At 38.8% G+C, this 18443-nt stretch overlaps 2 protein-coding genes across 2 annotated transcripts in view; both read right to left on the bottom strand.

Moving 5' to 3' along the window:
- Window positions 1-897, bottom strand: part of smarcd1 (SWI/SNF related, matrix associated, actin dependent regulator of chromatin, subfamily d, member 1) — a 13458-nt gene extending 12561 nt beyond the window's left edge. The window contains exon 1 of the mRNA XM_037679834.1: window positions 687-897. Within this exon, the coding sequence (XP_037535762.1) occupies window positions 687-872 (186 nt within the window). The 5' untranslated portion in view covers window positions 873-897. The remainder of the gene's footprint in view (window positions 1-686) is intronic.
- An 8521-nt stretch (window positions 898-9418) lies between these two features.
- The window catches only part of LOC119412798 (acid-sensing ion channel 1B), a 67085-nt gene continuing 58060 nt past the window's right edge, over window positions 9419-18443 (bottom strand). The window contains exons 6-9 of the mRNA XM_037679833.1: window positions 12427-12518; window positions 12045-12124; window positions 10567-10668; window positions 9419-9947 (exon numbers count right to left, since the gene is read on the bottom strand). Of these exons, the coding sequence (XP_037535761.1) occupies window positions 9852-9947; window positions 10567-10668; window positions 12045-12124; window positions 12427-12518 (370 nt within the window). The 3' untranslated portion in view covers window positions 9419-9851. The remainder of the gene's footprint in view (window positions 9948-10566; window positions 10669-12044; window positions 12125-12426; window positions 12519-18443) is intronic.

Here is an 18443-nt window from a genome sequence, read left to right as displayed (position 1 = left end):
TATATATATATATATATATATATATATATATATATATATATATATATGCCACACAGAAGCAAAGCTATTTAATTTTTGTTTGACTCTAGTTTTTTCATGCTCATGCTTTATCTTTTGAGAAACTGCCTTTAAATTAAGGTTACTGGATTGTTCTGTATGTTCAATAGTTGAATAAATAAATTAAAAAAATTAAGGCTACTGCTTAATGCTCAGCTAGGCTGTCCATTCAAAAGTAGACTTGACTTTTCTGCCGATTATAGAAAAGCTCACTCCAAACAGACTAGCATGTTTAAACATTGATCAGTTTATTTTATGTCTTTAAACTTTATGTAAAAAGTCTGAGCCCTCTCGATGGGTTTCTGTTGAAAAATACTTACCGAAACACAGCAGCAGTAGCGGAGTTAGCAAGCTAAGCTAACTGGCTGCTGGGACTTGCAAACTAACTTTAACGTTAGCAGGCGGGAGATTTAGCTACATTTAAACAAGGAACCCACTAAAGAGAGCAGTGAAAAAGAAAGTTTGAAAAGGCTCGCCTCTTTTTGAGCAGCCCGACAGTTTGTGTTAAATTTAGTCGGCACGGAAAGACAGAGGATAACATTAGCCGCTTGTGACAAAGCAGCAGTGGGAGGCTTTGTTCTAGCGGACAGGCTAACGAGTCAGCAGCAAAAGATGGAGCGATAGCTCACCGGGTATCCAGGCCCGGGCATCGGAGAGCGGTACATGTGGTTCTGCGTGGCCGACGACGGTCCCATTCTTCCAGAGGGGGTACCGGGCCCCATACCTGGTCCTGCAACCGGTACTGGTGGTCCAGGTCCCATTGCTCCACCGCCACCACCCGTCGGCGTTGTCTGAAAGCCCCCTCTGGCCGCCATCTCCTCTCTGAATGTCGCCGCCGCCGCGGAAGGAGGTACGGAGCTAACGCGAGAACATGCAAAGAAAGGCGTTTAAGATGCCACAGCGCCTCCTGCTGTTGATTGGTGGTAATGGCGTAATGTGAAAAAAAAAAAAAAAGGTTTACGTGTACATAAAATCCCCTTTATTTATTTATTATTTACTCATAAGAGCCATCCATTTTTGTCATGTTTAAAACGATTTTATTATTAGCTTCATGCCCAAGATACTAAATATGAATGGTCAATAAATAATTTGGTGCCAATGATTAACTGGCTTGTTTTCAGTAGAAATTCAGCAGGCCCCTATCTCATTCTACCAAAAATGTTAAATAATAAATAAAGTAAAAAATATGTTAGTGTTCAAAGAAAAGTTCAAGATCTTCAGAAAACCCTTAAAAAACAAAACTATTGCATAAGAACATTTTAAACAAGAAAATCTGCCAAATTTATCAGGGAATAAAAAAGGGCTTGGACAGTACTACACACAGCAAAAAGTAAAAACAAACCTGGAATTTTGTAATAATATATAGGTAAATTATAATCCATTAATAAAAAGATTAAGGAACTACATGCATTGAAAACTATAAATGCCAAGCATGAGACTGTAGCTGAGTTATTGCACTAAAAATACTCTACTAAAAGAAAATTTTTTACACCATCACAGATTTTATCATGATCATTCCAAGTCAATTATAAATTTCTATTATTGCTTATAAAATTTAATGTATTCAGTGTAAGACTGAAACTAATGAGATGTTTAATTATAAATTAATACAATGATTACTTTTTCATTAATAAATTGTGTATTGTTTGCCACAGTTTGCTGCTCTGTGATTTATTGTACTTTATTTATTTATTTGTTTATTCCTCTGTCATGGATTTAGGGATTTCTTTGATTTATGCTCTCTTCGTTACTCGGCAACTTAAAATGATTCTTTGCTTATTTTGTCCATTTACACTGTTTAATTTTCCAAATGTCATCGGAGATGAAAGATGGCTTTTTTCACAAATGCATGTTTGTGTGTCAGGTGGAGCCATGCCTTTTCAATTTTCCCAGTTTTATGTGAGCACTCTCAGATGTGTTAATGCACAGGTTTGAAGGTCAAACAGCTCTTAACAAGATTAATGCAGGAAATGAGTAAAAAATTTTTTAAAATAACTTCAAAATAACGTTTCAATGCCAACACAACAACTCTAACAAAGTAAACATGCAAAATAACTAATAAAATCACAAGACAAATCAATATAAATGTTGTTGTTTTTTTCATTCGGCCTTTATTTAGACAGGTAAATCCCATTGACCCTCGAGGACTCATTTACAAGAGAAACCTGATTTCAACAAAGAATGATGACAACAATGGACAACAGCAACAACAATAAACAGTTATAAAAAGTCATGCTCCAGTTTTTTTTTTTAAACAAATAGGATGGCTAAAAAAAGGTAGCAAAAAAAAACAAAAAACCCAGCTAGATTCTAAGGCGAATGTAGAAAACTAAAAACAGGAACATGTCTGCATTGGTCCCTGCCAGGAGTCCAACAGATTTCTAAAGCTACTTAAGAGAGGTCAAGGTCGAGAGCTTCAAATGTTCTTGTAAGGTATTCCAGGAAACAGGAGCGGAGTATGAGAAGGCCCTCTTGCCTAGTTCAGTCCTCACTGAGGGAACACTGCAGGTAATAATGTCCTGAGAGCGCACGCCGTAGCTGCACTCACGCAGAGACATGTAGGAGGAGATGTATGAAGGCAGCAGACCAAGAAGTGATTTAAAGATGAAAATGTACCAGTGAGAGAGTCTGCGTGAAGTTAATGACGTCCAGTTAACCAGTGAATACAGGGTGCAGTGGTGGGTACGATTATCACAGCCAGTTATGAATCTTAGTGCACCATGATAGACAGCATCCAACATCTGCAGGGTGCTTGTAGGAGCGTTCATGTAAATAATGTCACCGTAATCAATGGAGGGAAGGAAAGTCACAGATACAAGGCGTTTCCTAGTATTCAGAGTTATACAGGATCTGTTTCTGAAAAAGAAACCCAGTTTAACTTTCAGTTTCTTTACCAAGTTTTCCACATGGAGCTTAAAAGAGAGATGCGATTCAACCAAGATACCCAAATATTTATGGAATCAACAAACTCAATCGGGACACCATTTGAGGATAAAATCGGAGGAAGAACTGCTGGGACCAACTTTCTATTTGAAAAAAGCATCCCTTTGGTTTTGTCGGCATTTAGGACAAGTTTGAGGCGGAACAAATCTGTCTGGATGTAGTTGAATGCAGATTTCAAAAGCTGAAAAGCCTTATCAACTGTTTTAGCTCGACAATAAACAACTGTGTCATCAGCATAGAAATGTATGGATGCATTAGGGATGTTTTTACCTACATTATGTATGTAGATTGTAAAGAGGGTGGGTCCTAAGACTGAGCCTTGTGGTACACCATTGTTGACTGTTAAATAACTGGAGGAAGCACCATTATGTTGAACACATTGCTTCCGGTCTGAAAGATAGAGAACCAACCAATGGTGTGATCTGAGAAACCGATTTCTGAGAGTTTATGACACAAGATGTTATGATCCACAGTGTCAAAAGCTTTAGACAGGTCTAAGAAAAGTGCAGCACAATAATCTTTAGCATCCAGTGCTTCAACAAAGTCATTAAGAACCTTCAGTGAAGCAGTGGTTGTGCTGTGTTGTTTCCTGAAACCAGATTGATGTGGAGGTAAGATGTTAAATCAGTCCAGGTAATTTTTGATTTGAGAGTTTATCAGTTTTTCTAGAACCTTGGCTAAAATGCAGAGTTTAGAGATTGGTCGATAGTTGTTCAGTGAGGTGGGGTCACCTCCCTTCAGCAAAGGAAGAACAAAGGCTGTTTTCCAACCATCTGGGATGGAGTTTTGTCTTATGGAGAGATTGAAGATGTGGGTCACAGGGACTGTGATGATATGAGTGGCCAGCCTTAAGAAATAAGGTGGAAGTTCATCTATTTGAACTACTTGTGCATATAGTGTATTTACAATTTATATCAAGAACTTTAGGGTTTTGACATATTATTATTTTACTTGCATTATTTTTAAGTTTTGTTTTGTAAATGAGGGTTTGTTACTCAGGGCAGCACGGTGGCGCAACTGGTAGAGCTGCTGCCTCTCAGCGAGCAGGTCCTTGGTTCAAACCCCGGTCCAGGGGCCTTTCTGGGTGGAGTTTGCATGTTCTCTCCGTGCATGCGTGGGTTTTCTCCAGGTACTCCGGTTTCCTCCCACAGTCCAAAAACATGCATGTTAGGCTGATTGGTAACTCTAAATTGTCCCTAGGTGTGAGTGAGTGAATGGTTGTTTGTCTCGTTTGTCTCTATGTGGCCCTGTGATGGACTTGCGACCCGTCCAGGGTGTACCCCGCCCCTCGCACAGTGATTGCTGGACATGGGCACCAGCGACCCCCGTGACCCAAAATGGAATAAACGGGTAAAGATAATGGATGGATGGATGGGTTTGTTACTCCAAAATGTGTCTGTGTCCATTTTTGAAATTGTTGTTAAATGACATAATTGTAATACTTGGTGCCTGTAAACCAATGAGTTTAATGCTAACAGTGAAAGTGAATTATAAGATAAGATAAGATAGAACTTTATTGATCCCACTGGAAATTGTTGTATGTGAAAACTAAAAAGAAATGTCAGTCTGGGTTTTAACCATAAAAAATAGAAGGTGATTTCTCACAGATTTGTAAAGGCGTTTGTCTCCCAAGGACAGAAAAATGAATTAAAACCAAACCAAACAAAGTCTGTAGCTCTTATACAGAGAAACAAGGAGGGAGCGTATACTTGAAAGGTTATACATACTCTTCTGCATTAAAGGAAAACACATAAACTAGTGCCCCAAATACAATTTATATTTAATTTAAAACCTAATCTACCTTTGAAACAAATTCTTCAAGGTTTTCCATTCAATTCAGACAATTCACCACAGATCCTTTTGGGCTGCGTCAATGTCTTTTGTCACTTTGTGCAACACAAAACTTGATGACGTTAAGATTTACTATACAGAGACCACCACCAGAACCCTTTTGTCTTATTATAACCTCTTCTGCGTGTTTGGGTTTGTTGCTAGTGTCCTTCTGAAGTGGCTTCTCTCTTTAGTCATCTTCACTGTGCAGAATTATTGATGAACAACCTAAAAATAACAGAACCCAAGGACACGAGCAGGCCGTTTTTCACCGCTGTTTTTAATGAGTTCATGTTTACTGCCAGTGGACTGACAGTAAACCCAACGCATGCACAAAGACAAAGCTGGAGATCACTCGAGTCCAACCGTGAACATTTTGAAATGAAAAATATTTTCATGTCCAGGGTTTGTCATTGTCACTGACAGGAAATGTGAGTAACACTGCTCACTTTGTCACAATGCAATCTTCTGCTGGAAAAAAAAAACAAAAAACATCTATTTATTCACACAGAAGTTGACATTTTGCACCTTCCCAAAACATCTTTGCAGATCAGTCATGTTTAGTCAGAAAAGATGTAAGAAATCCTGTAATGGAAAAAAGACCAAAGCAACAAAGTAGAAAGTTCTGCAGCAATTCTTTTTTTTCTTCTTCTCTTAAAGCTAAAGTCACATAACTGTCCCCTGAATGTTTACAGCTATCACACATGTCAAACACTGGATTTCCCTTTCATCACAGCAGGGCTTCATACATTAATAAGCTGTCTCCTTCTACGTTTGAGAGGTGATTTGAATCACATGCACAGCACCTCAGTCTGGGTACGATGTTCATTTGACACGTGGTCATCTTTGAATTCATGCTGTGATGTTTGCTCAGACAACGTAGGCAGAGAAACGATGTTGAACATCATAAGTGCCCCCATGTTATACTGTAACACCAAGAAAGACCAGCTGTGTTCTTGCAACAGGATCACAACAAAGTCTTTGTAAACTTAGATGCCATTACTTTCCACATTTAGTATGGAGAAACAGCAGTGCAAAACATCTGTTTGCATCTTCTCTGTTTGATCAGAAAGGGCCTGTGTGAGTGTGCACGATGGATGAGGGGTAGGAGCAATGTGGTTTACTGCTGGTCTGCACTCTGTTCAGGGCTTTACATAGGCTGCCAAACAGGTTTAATAATAAATAATTAAATATAGAGTCATACTTTAAACAAATGAAACGCCAAATGAGGCATGCCCAAGTTTGAAGGCTAATACAGCATCTTTTCAGTATCAAACTTGACTGCATGACAATAATTAATCCTCTTAATGAACTGAATGTAAAGTGGAGCCCAGAGGAGCTGCCATGGCCTTATCTATGACAAACGGCTGAGCACTCTAATTGCGCTGAAAGATCTGACAGGATAAATTTATGCCAGAAATGTGACTGATCCGTCACACAGACAGAGCTGCAGGGATGGAAACAAGCTGGAGAGCCGAGTCGGATCAAACATTCCTTTCTGTACTGTACAGTCACCAGTGGGCAGAAATCTAAAATAGCCCAGTGCACATGAAGGATCACAGGGGCGAAGCGGCTATTTTGGGTCAGAATAATTGAAATCCAACAATTCTATGCTTATATTAAGTTTTTAACCAGTGTAAGAAGTAAAGCATGTTAACAATCAGTTTCATAATAACATATGATTATTGATACATTCATGAAATAAAAGCAGAGACGTTAGGTCCTTTTTACTAGCCTAATTGTTGCTGTAAGTAAGTTGTAAGTTTGTGAACATTTTCAGGTATATTATTAAGCCAAAGTCTCAGTTATGAAACAGAAAAAAAAGTGAAAACAAAACACTAGCGATGGAAAAACATGAAACAAACAAATGAAACAGTAAAGATAATTTTTCATCTGCCGACTTTAGGAGTACAATCAAATCGAGAATAACAAAACAAAGCTTGCTTGCCTCACTGTGGGATTGCACGTCTGGGGTATAATATCTGTATCACAGCTGATAATAAGATGAAATAAAAGGATTAAGAGGGAATTGCCTCTAATTTGTGCGCGAGTCAGTTCAGTGAAAGCACACAGCAAGATTAAATTGTCAGATATGGGTGAAAACAGAAACACAACACGTTTCATTAACGTACAAACATTGGAGATTTCCTGCATAAAAAGCACCCCCCTCCGTAAATCACTACCAGCTGCTCATTGTGATAAACTGAGGATGTTCCAGCATTTTAAAAAGGGCAGACCATTTGGGATGGATTCCATTACAGGAGCATCTGCTTGTTGTACTGTCCGCAGACTGGCTGAGCGTCAGCCAGCAAGGTGAGGGCAGGGAGGGATCAGTTATCTTTGATCTCTCTGTCTGGGAGCCATCGAGGGCACATAATGATTTTAACATCCATCAGGAAGGAGTGATGCTTGCCAGGATTTTAGGACCTGCTAACACAGAAATCTGAGCAATTAATACCCTCGAAACTGCAGGAAAGTCATTATAATCTCTCATTTTTGTTAAGATTTTTAGTTTGTCTGAACCCCTGCTGGTGTAACCACCACCTCCCACACAGAATCCCCCCTGCTTTGCCCATGGAGGCTTATCAGGATGCAGCAAGCATCTCCTGCAGGATTCCTGTCACTGGCAGGCAGCTCTCCTGTATTCTGAGCCTCGTTCCAATTTTCTCAAATTCAGACTGTCACGTAGACAAAGACACAAATGGCAGTTGAAAAAGAAGAGTTTTAATCTTTATTTCTTCATTAATTTGTCTTCTTAGTAGGCACAAGAGAAAAAAATAAAACAATGGGGAAAGTTCACATATCAGATACTTTAAACAGGAAATTCTTCATTAGATGTATGTTTAACTGGAGCTTAAAGTTTGTATATTAATGCATGGTTTCCAGCTGAGGGTTCTCCTTGGAAATAATGAAAAATGAATGCATGCTCATGTTTGATGAACAACTTTCCCACTCAAAGATGATATGAAAATTTGATAAGGCAAAAACAAGGTAAAATTCTCATCTTCGAATGACCCCTGACGCCGAGTAGAAATGGACCGATGCGCATCAGAGCAAGTGACAAACATGATTTCTGTGTCTAATATTCAAAGTTGTGCATCACGGAGCAGCAGTTAGCAGTACCAGCCGAAAACGAGCGAAATCACCCAAAATGTTTGGCTGCTAGCTGATTGACAATCTTGATTAAAATTGAATCGGCTGAGCAGGATATTTCTCATCCATCCTTTTGTCATCTATCTGCTGAAAGTGTAATTGTGTTTCAAGAACATGAGCGGAAAAAAACACAACACCTGTGTGGGTTGGATCCTTTTAACTGCACCAACAACAAAAAAAAGGTTAACAGCGATAAGCAATATCTTGCTTAATTCCACACTCCTGCCCCAAACTCTTTTCTTGATGCAAATTTAATTCTGAGAAAATGTTATGCAAGGCAAAACTGAAGATTACATGTTGATTAGAGAAAACAGATAGTGAAGTGCATGAAAAGATGCCTTATCAAATTTTCCGAGAGCTACTCGCAAATAAAAACAAGCATTCGCACTCTGTTCGGTGCTGAAAAATTAATTGTGTTGCATCTTTGTGCACATTCCACCGCCTAAAAACGTACAAAGAAACCCCACAAGACAAATCATTTTCTAAAACCATTGTTACGTTTTATTAATGCTTTCATAACTAAATAGACAATCCTATAACCTGAAGAAAGGAGACAGGATTATCAGGCAATACTGAGTAAATTTCATAAGAAGTCAAACAAAAACACAATATTAATAGTATGACAATATATCAAGAAGAATAGTACATTTCTTTTATTTCACCTATACATACTCACAGTATTGTGCTTCGATAAGACTTTTGCAACTAGAATACAGATACAGAAATGTTTTTAACAGCCCCACAGGATCATCAATCCACTCTCCAGGAGAAACAAACAAACAAACATCATGACCTCACCTCAACTCAAGAGTAAATGAAGTAAAGATTTGACTTATCGGTCACGCGTGAAAATGAAACAAGATGCAAAATGAAACTAGGCAAATCTCATCCATCTGCAACAAACACTCACCTGGTTGGGCACTAATGGTCACAGTCAAACCGCACACACAAACACACACACACATGCACACACACATGATTATATGAGATGCATCATCTTCCTTTACCTGCTTTTCGCTGAGGCAAACTTGGTAATTATAATGTAAATGTTCATATATATATTTATGTATATTTTCATAGAAAGACAGAAATCAATCCGAAGTAGAAACCAAAGGAAAAAAAAAAAAGAACATGCACTGGACAAATACGAGCATGCATTTACATGATGATGAAACCTGAAATTTTCACCAGCACACTGTTGAATGGTAGATGTTGCATCTCTACCAGCACCGCTTACCTCGCAGCTTCCTCTGAAAGTTTCCCCCCTTAACGCTCGATTGCGCTCACCGTGAACAGAAATACATTCTCAAAACTGACCACACGGTTGTCGCTGTATGAGTGGTCGCGGCGGGCACACACGTTGCTACATGTAAAGTTGAGTAAGCGTCATGAGTATTGTCACATGTGCAGGCGCTGCGTGAATTCATCATGGGTTGCTGTGTTATATAAAGGCATGGGGGTTTCGTTGTCTGCCCAGCTCTGTACGGTGGGATGAATGTACATCTTCATGTTATTATTATAATTTTTTTGTCGTTTACAGGAGAGTTCCATGTTGGCAACGTGTCTCCACGAGTTTCGTCCTTTTGCGGCAGTATTCCAGAGAAAACACAGCTTTGAGTGCTGCATGAAATGCTCTCCTAAAATTAAAATATATATATATATTTTTCAATATTCAGAGCTTTCTCTTCACTTGGCCTTGGGTGAAAATTACGTCTCATTTATTTATTTAGGTTTTAGTCTTTAAGTAAAAAGTGCTTTTGTTAGATTTAGCATCAGTCTCTGAGCGTCTGAGCGTCAGATAGTCCTTGCTGTCTTAGTGGTTGGCTTTGGTTGCATAACGCGCACTTTGCTGCTTTGCAAGGTTCTGCTCAACAAGTGAAGTCTTCAAAGTTGCCCTGGGCCGGATGGTGAGGTAGCATGTTCCCAGGATATGTTGATGGCGTAAGAAGATTCTCGCAGGGAGCCTGAGAGAAAAAAGGAACGGTGAGAAAGACAAATGTAATATAAGCAGAAAGAAACATGAAGACGAAGCTAAGAAGTGATTGGCGTTGAAAGAGAGAGAAAACAATCTTGTAAACAGGGAGAAAATATTGAAAAATTTGTATGCATGTGCTATTAAATATGACATGAGCAACAAGCTAGACTGGGAGGAAAACGCTGAAAAGTAATGCAAAAAGAAGACTGCTAAGTGAGTCAGGAGGAACAAACCATTCCCTTTTGCTTCGCCTGCATGCTGACTTCGAATTAAAGCAGACTGGTTTCATTCACTCTCAGATTTAAGTAGGCTTCACACCTTCCAAAGCTTTTTATTCTGGCCTGTCCTGCTGCTTTGATTAAGTTCAAACCACTTTCCACTCTCCTCTTTTCTCTCCTCCTCATCCCAGTCATTTCTCCCCATTTTACTGTCGGGCCTCTAAATTCCCCTTCCTCCATCTCACTCTGTTCTCTCTTGTGTCTTTGCTCCCCTCACCAGCACCACCCTGACCAAGTGAGTCCAGCAAAGACAAAGAAGAAAAGACTTTGCTCCTGTCAAAGCGGTGCAGTCTGACACATTCAAGGTACTCAAGGTAGCAGACTACTGACATGGTGTTTCACATCATCCAGGCTCAGCACAGCTCCCCGGTCGTTGTTACTGCGGCCTTTGTGTTTCTTCTTCATGCATCTGCACAGCTTGTACTTGATCACCTGAAAGCAGACAAAGGACCATTTTACTGCTGCTGCTCCTGGTTCCTGACAAGATATTCTCTACTTCTTTCGGGTTTCATAACCCAAGCCCACATACATGAAGCAGGCTAGCCAGAATGTAAAATAGATTGACTAAATGTGCATAAATCTGTTTCGCTGTCGAGCCTATACTTAGAAATAAGCTTCTTTTCACTCTGTTCAGCTCATAAACTCATATCTCTAATTGAAACCCCCTCCAGTCAGCACTACTCACAAAAGCTAAAGCTCAGAAGAAGCATACAGCCCAGACAGACACATCGGTACCACTTTACCACAAGGCTCCCCTTATAGATGCTAATAAATAGTTTACAGATATGTTATTAATTCCTCTATAAACACTTTATAAATCATTAATAACTGCTTATTATACATTAATTAAGGGTGACAGAGACAAAACTGACCAGTTGCTTGCCAAATAGTGAACCAAATCTGTTCACCTATCTAGAGTTGTTATATTAAACATTTCAGATTAAGGTACTACCTTGTAAGAACAATAAGCGTTTGTAAACCTAAATGTTTTAGGATATAATATTAGTTGTAGATACTTACAATGCAGTGATAAAGGACAATATTATATACTAAAAAAATAGGTTTACAAATGCTTATTGTGTTTACAAGGTAGTGACTTAATCTGAAATGTTTAATATAACAACGCTAGATGAAATAGAGATTTGGCTCACTATTTGGCAAGAAACTGGTCAGTTTTGGCTCTCTCACCCTTAATTAATGCATAATAAACAATTATTAATGATTTATAAAGTGTTTATAGAGGAACTAATAATGTATATATAAACTATTTATTAGCCATCTATAAAGGGAGCCTCATGGTAAAGTGGTACTTACACATCCTGACTAATGTAAATTATAACACATTCATAGGGATCAGGCAACCGGGGTTGCTGCTGCTGTTTAAGAATAATTGTGCTGTGCAGCATAAGACTGCAGGATTCTGGGAGAAAGAGTGCTTTTCATGTTTGCCATAATGAGTATGCATGACAGCATTAAATAAGAAAATAAACTTGAAGGAATGAATATTGCCTTTCATGGCTGAGCTTTAAACTAAAATCATCTTATAAGAAGGGACAGAATTATAACTGTTTTGATCAAAACTTGTAAATGACATCATGCATAATCTCATGTGATACTGTGAGACCCAACAAAACTGTTAGCGCTTAGAGAATGGGTTGGGGATGACTCTCAGCTACTATTAAATTATAGGTTAGCTCAATATTTGCAAAATGTTGGACCATACAACATCTGTACATGTTTGACAATGCAAATGTGGCAAACGTTAAGGTCATTTTCTGCATTTAAGAGTTAGATGGGAGACATTTTACCTCATACAGATAATCAAAGAGCTCAAGAACAGTGAGGATGCTTGCCCCAATGAAGAGACCCATCTGGCCTCCAATATCACCTGAAAAACAAGAACGCAAATAAAAAGATGTAACCATTTCAGTGCGTTATGTTCATGCTTTTAATAGCAACATGAGAAAGTAGAGGAATGCAACAGGAAACACAGATGTTTGTAATTCTGCTGCTGACAAGCAACAATAGAATAAAGAGGCAGCTTTGTGTCTTCAGGGACCTGAACACCTTTTATAAAAACACAAGTGCTTGTGCTCCTGTCACTTTGGATAAAAGCATCTGTCATGCTGCATACTGCATAATATCTATTCCCCAAAACAAAGAAGACAAACGTCACAGCCATTTTCTTACCGAGAAGCCCTGCCAGCTCGTAGGCTTTCTTTTGTTCTATGGTTTCATAGTTCAGTGCTTCAAAGTAGATATCCAACACCAGTATGTTATCACTGTAAACAGAAAGGGAAGGACACATGTTTTAAATCATGCACTGAAAAGTCTCAGTTGGCATGTTATACAGGCTTCTGTCAGAGCAGAAAACAGAGACGCGTGACACCGCCACCTTTTGCAGATACCAGAGCAGATGCATCGAACTGAGCAAATAACCTGCCACTGCTAACTAATGTTCCCTCGACGGGCTGCCGTCAGACGGGAGCACAAAGGAAATGATGACACTTGTTTGATTTCAACAGAGAGAATCAAATGGGATTAGCTTCAGGGCTGATGTTTTCATTTTGAATATCCTCTCTTTGAGGGATGGCTGACCTTTTGATTTGAGTTCAAAACCAGGACTTCAAATTGCAATTTCATTTTGCACGTTTGAATTAGAAAAAAATGGGTAAGAATATGATAATGTGCCAGACCGAAAGATACTCTGGTGAAATCAAAAGTTAGCATTAAATGAAAATAATGGAAAGCACACGTGATAATGTCAATGCAGACATAAAGATATAAGAATGAGAAATGTTTGCAGTTCTAAGCATGCAGCTGAACTTTAGCACATATTCTCCTATCTCTGAAAACACAGTGAATTTTTAAATTCTCAGTAAATTATTTCGTTAAATGTTTTGTTTTTGTTTGTTTTTTTGGCAAAAACTGGAATTGAGATGCAAGATTCAATTCAATGCAATTCAGTTTATTTATATAGCGCCAAATCACAACAAAGTTGTCTCAGGGCACTTTACAGAAACATTCACATACATAAAAGCCAATTAGTAAAGTTCTCTATCTAAGGAGGCCAGCAGACAAGTTGAATCTTGGCTTTGTTGCAGTCTCTCATCCTTATTTCATTAAATGAGTAAGTTACATTGTTAGAAAAGGATAACCTAATGACAAAAAAGAATTACAGTGTATATATATACACACACACTATATATATATATATATATATATATATAATTGACCATTAACTCTCCCTATCTTAATTAAAGGTAATTTAAGCAATCTTAAATTGCTGATATTAGTTCTCCTTAAATGCTTCACCTAGGGTTGTGTATCGTACTTAAGATTAGTCAGTGTCTTACATTTAGTGGGCAATAATTAGAGCACAGTTAGAAGCAGGTAAAACTTCTGACGAAACATGCTCAGAATGAAATCACCAGCGAAACAAACAAACATTTCACAAATATTTACACAAATGCCAGTTTTAAGATCATTTTAAAGGAGATTTGACAGCATATTGTCATGGATCTAAAAGGATTAAATGGTACATAACCTAAAAGGTCAAGAAATGCATACCGGTATTTCGAAACAAGGTCATTTAAGGTTTTGAATTTAAGCAGTGAGAAGATTTAAAAATCAATGAGAAATCTAATAAGGAGCCAGTGCAGAAGGATGATGTTTGGGGCTTTTAGACTCGATAATGAATCTGGCTGCTGCAGTGTGAACCACTGGAGACGATGAAAGGAGTTTTTATTAATACCTGAGTAAAGAGCATTAAAGCAGTCCAGACGAAGAGCAAAAAATTAAATTAAATTAAAAGTAACAATTAAGACAATTTCTTATGTGTCCCAATATCTTTTAAGACTAATCTCACATTTAATAATTTCAATTAGTCATGCTTTAGATTAACTTGCATATTGTAATTCAAATAAAACCCTTGTTTATTTTTTGTTCTATCTGAGTCTGTGGTCACTTAATTGGAGCATAAGCTGTTGCAGTTTTTATTGAAATATTTAATTAATGTAAAAAAAAAGTGGCTTTGTGTAACACATAAACTGCAATGCCATATGAATGTTCATTCAACCTTTATTTATACAGGTTAGTCTCATTGAAAAAAAAAAAAGGTTGAATGAATGAATTGAGTCACGAGGACTCATTTACAAGAGACCTGTAAAATATGAAGCAAAACTGGACGTTATTTTTATTTATTTTCATTTTACTTTACCATTTAAAACATTTTAAATCAAAATTCTTCTTCTCCTTCTTCATCTTCGTATTTGTCTTCTTCTTTCAGCTTTTCCCTCTTCAGGGGTCGCCACAGCGAGTCATCCTCCTCCATCTCACTCTGTCCTCTGTCCTCACTCCAACTGCCTCCATGTCTTCTCTAACAGCATCCATATACCACCTCTTTGTCTTTTTCCTGGCAGCTGCATTTCTAACATCCTTCTACCAGTATACCCACTGTCCCTCCTCTGGACATGTCCAAACCATCTCAGTCTGGCTGCTCTAACTTTATCTCCCAGTTGTTCAACCTGTGCTGTACCTCTGATGATCTCATTCCTAATCTTATCTATCCTTGTCACCCCTAAGGAGAACCTCAACTTTTTCATTTCTGCCACTTCCAGTTCTTTCTCCTGTCTTTTTGTCAGTGCCGCAGTCTCCAGACCATACAACATAGCTGGTCTCACCACTGGCTTGTAAATTTTTCCTTTGACCTTTACTGACACCCTTTAGTCACAAATCACTCCTGAAACTTTTCTCCATCCACTCCATCCCTGCCTGGACTCGTGGGACTTCTGCTCTGCCAGCTTCCACAAGAGAGCACCAATCAGCCACACCTGTAGACCAGCGCCTTGATGAGCTGCAGGAGTATAAAAGGCTGCAGCGGACATGCAGTCAGAGATGGAGCATTACCTGCCAATGGGTTACCTCTGCCCCCCACCTGTTTCCGGGATTTCCTCTGTGGACATTAAGCTCTACTGTGCCTTCTCTGTTGACTCTTCACCTTCCTACCACTTGCCTGCCTCCAGCTAGAAACTTTACCCAGATGTCTTCCTTCCTCGCCCTGGACCATTGGATCGTCTGTCTCCAAGACTGACTCCAATCCTGACTCCAGTCCTGACTCCAATCCTGACTCCAATCCCTACTGTAAGGAAGACAAGCATTAACATTATCACTCCATCAGATATTGTATTAACTTGTCTGCTTACTCCTCAGGGTTCCAGTCCTTCCCTGTGCGCATTTTATGACATTAATCACTTTGTAAATATAAATAAACACTGTAAAACTTATCGAGTCTTGGAGTCTGTTCTCTTCAGTCCGTATCTCTGGGTATTCCTACAAATGTTACAGGACTCTTTTTTTCAACTCTCTATTTTCCCACATTCCCCATTTTGCTGGACAGCGAACCCCAAGTACTTGAAGTCCTGCACCTTTGTGACCTCTGCTCCTTGTAGCCTCACTGTTCCAAGGTCAAGGCCAAGGTCCTTTATTGTCATTCGCATCATATGTGGTAAATGTGATGGAATTAAATTTGTACACAGGGTTCCAGTTACATCCAACAAAAGTATAAACTGTGAAGAAAAACAGTAATAAGATCTAAGATGTGAACTAAGAAATACTTTAAACACAATAGTGCAAAAACAATTCACTGAACAACAGCAGCACGAACATGAGTCTGTGTGAGCAGATGAGTATGAATGAACACAGCAGCATGAAATAAATCAGCTGCATGAAATAAATCAGCAGCATGATATAAATCAGCAGCATGGATAGTCAGCAGCACATCAATCAAGTGGCATTACAGTGATTTCTTTTCCTCTCACAGTGATAATCCTGATTAGGAATTCATGAGTCTAACAGCGGGCAGCACGGTGGCGCAACTGGTAGAGCTGCTGCCTCTCAGCGAACAGGTCCCTGGTTCAAACCCCGGTCCAGGGGCCTTCTGGGTGGAGTTTGCATGTTCTCTCCGTGCATGCGTGGGTTTTCTCTGGGTACTCCGGTTTCCTCCCACAGACCAAAAACATGCATGTTAGGCTGATTGGTAACTCTAAATTGTCCCTAGGTGTGAGTGAGAGAGTGAATGGTTGTTTGTCTCGTTTGTCTCTATGTGGCCCTGTGATGGACTTGCGACCCGTCCAGGGTGTACCCCGCCCCTCGCACAGTGATTGCTGGACATGGGCACCAGCGACCCCCATGACCCAAAATGGAATAAACGGGTAAAGAAAATGGATGGATGGATGGATGAGTCTAACAGCTTCTGAGTAGAAGCTGTTCCTCAGTCCAGTGGTGCTACACTTAATGCTTCTCAACCTTCCTTCCTCTCATTCACACACATGTACTCTGGCTTGCTAGAGATGACTTTCATTCCTCTTCTTTCGAGTACATACATCCATCTCTCTAAGTTATCTTCCACTTGTTCCTTGATCTCACCACAGATCACAATGTCATCTGTAAACATCATAGTCCATGGGGATGGGATTCCTGCCTGACCTCATCTATTAGTCGGTAAATCCACAAAGACACAAAGGAGTTCTTTCTGACCCTCTCTGTACTTCTCCATCAGCATCCTCAAAGCAAAGATGGCATATGTGGTGCTCTTTCTTGACATGAAACCATACTGCTGCTCACAGTCACCTCTTGTCTAAGTCTTGCTTCCACAACTCTCTCCCAGATCTTCATTGTGTGGCTCATCAACTTAATTCCCCTGTAGTTGCTAGAACTCTGTACATCTCCCTTGTTCTTAAAAATGGGCACCAGCACACTTCTTCTCCATTCCTCAGGCATTTTTTCACCCTCAAATATGCCATTGAATATTTGAGTCAAATACCTCACTGCCATCTTTCCAAGACATTTCCAAACCTCCTTCAGAGTCTAATTAATGTATTTTTTTACGTCTTCAAAATCTGCACATCATTTGATAAAACTTTTTTTTGGCACAGAAGAATATTTGGCCTCAGTTAAAGGTTGGACTTAAAAAAACAAAACATGCAATTTAGTTTAAAATGGATTTTTATCAGGTACTTGTACCTGCTCTGTGTAATATAAGTACCCCTGAATGGGCTCCACTGATCTCTGTGGGCTGTCTTGTAATCTCTGGTCTCACTCAGTGTATTATTATCATTTATATCTGATGTATAGGTCACTTTTTATGTGTTCCCCTGATGTTTTTATTGATACTTCCTCTCCAACAGTGTGTAACATGTCTGATCAGAGCTGCTGTCAAATAGGAAAAGTCAGTGTTTGCCTAACAAAGCCTTCTTCTCTGCATGGTTCCCTGTAGAAAGTCAGAAGTGCAGACAGAGTAACACACTTTAGTTTCACAACAGCAAACACTGCAGCCCAGATAGCAAAGCACTTCCACTAACGTTCATTTCCTGGAAATACAGACACTTGAAAAATTAACATTGAGCATTTACATATAGCCACAGAGAATTAATAAACTTTCTGAAGGGAAAAGTGCATTTTTTTAAAGCACTCTGGCTACATATGGTGCAATTATCTCATTCTCAACAGCTCTGCTGGGAGTGATGAATAAAAGATTCAACTTTTACAGCACCCTCTTCTCATTTCCTTGAACTACTTCTGATCTTTTCAGCAGATTTGGTTAAGAAGCACTTTATACTTTGATTATTCAAGTAAAGCGCCTACTCAGCTCCACTTAATTCCTTTCATTATTTGACTGAAAATGTCATGGTTTAGGAAGTCAACCCAGATTAATGGATAATTAACCAAAAAACAAACAAATTTTGTGTTGCAAAAATGAGCAAGAACATGTAACCCTTTTGGTTCTTTTTATCGATTTATGAAACATTTTGATTTCAATTTTATTTGTAATGGTTACGGGATAAATTTTAAATCCAAAGTTCACACAATCAGTTACTGCTCAGTGGGAATCAGTGACTCAGCTACTAACCCACAAAGCTAATGAACAAACTTTTTACATAACTGGAGAGGATTTTTTCAGTGTTTAAAGCTGTTTTCATTCAGCTTTTTGAACATCATGCACAGCTTTGGATGGGATAATTCTTTCTTGTTTACAACAATATGACATAAAAGTTGTAATTGTTAAAAATAAATCACTCATTTATGGTTAGCTTTTGTTTACAATTTTCAAAGGAAATTCATATGATCAACAAACAAAATAATTCATTTGTAACAAGTTTTTCCATCCATCCATCCATCCATCCATCCATCCATCCATCCATCCATCC

This window comes from Nematolebias whitei, chromosome 7 (genome assembly GCF_014905685.2).
Source record: "Nematolebias whitei isolate Nwh7 chromosome 7, NemWhi1, whole genome shotgun sequence".
In the NCBI taxonomy this organism is placed as follows: Eukaryota; Metazoa; Chordata; class Actinopteri; order Cyprinodontiformes; family Rivulidae; genus Nematolebias; species Nematolebias whitei.
This window is presented reverse-complemented; position numbering and strand designations above follow the sequence as displayed.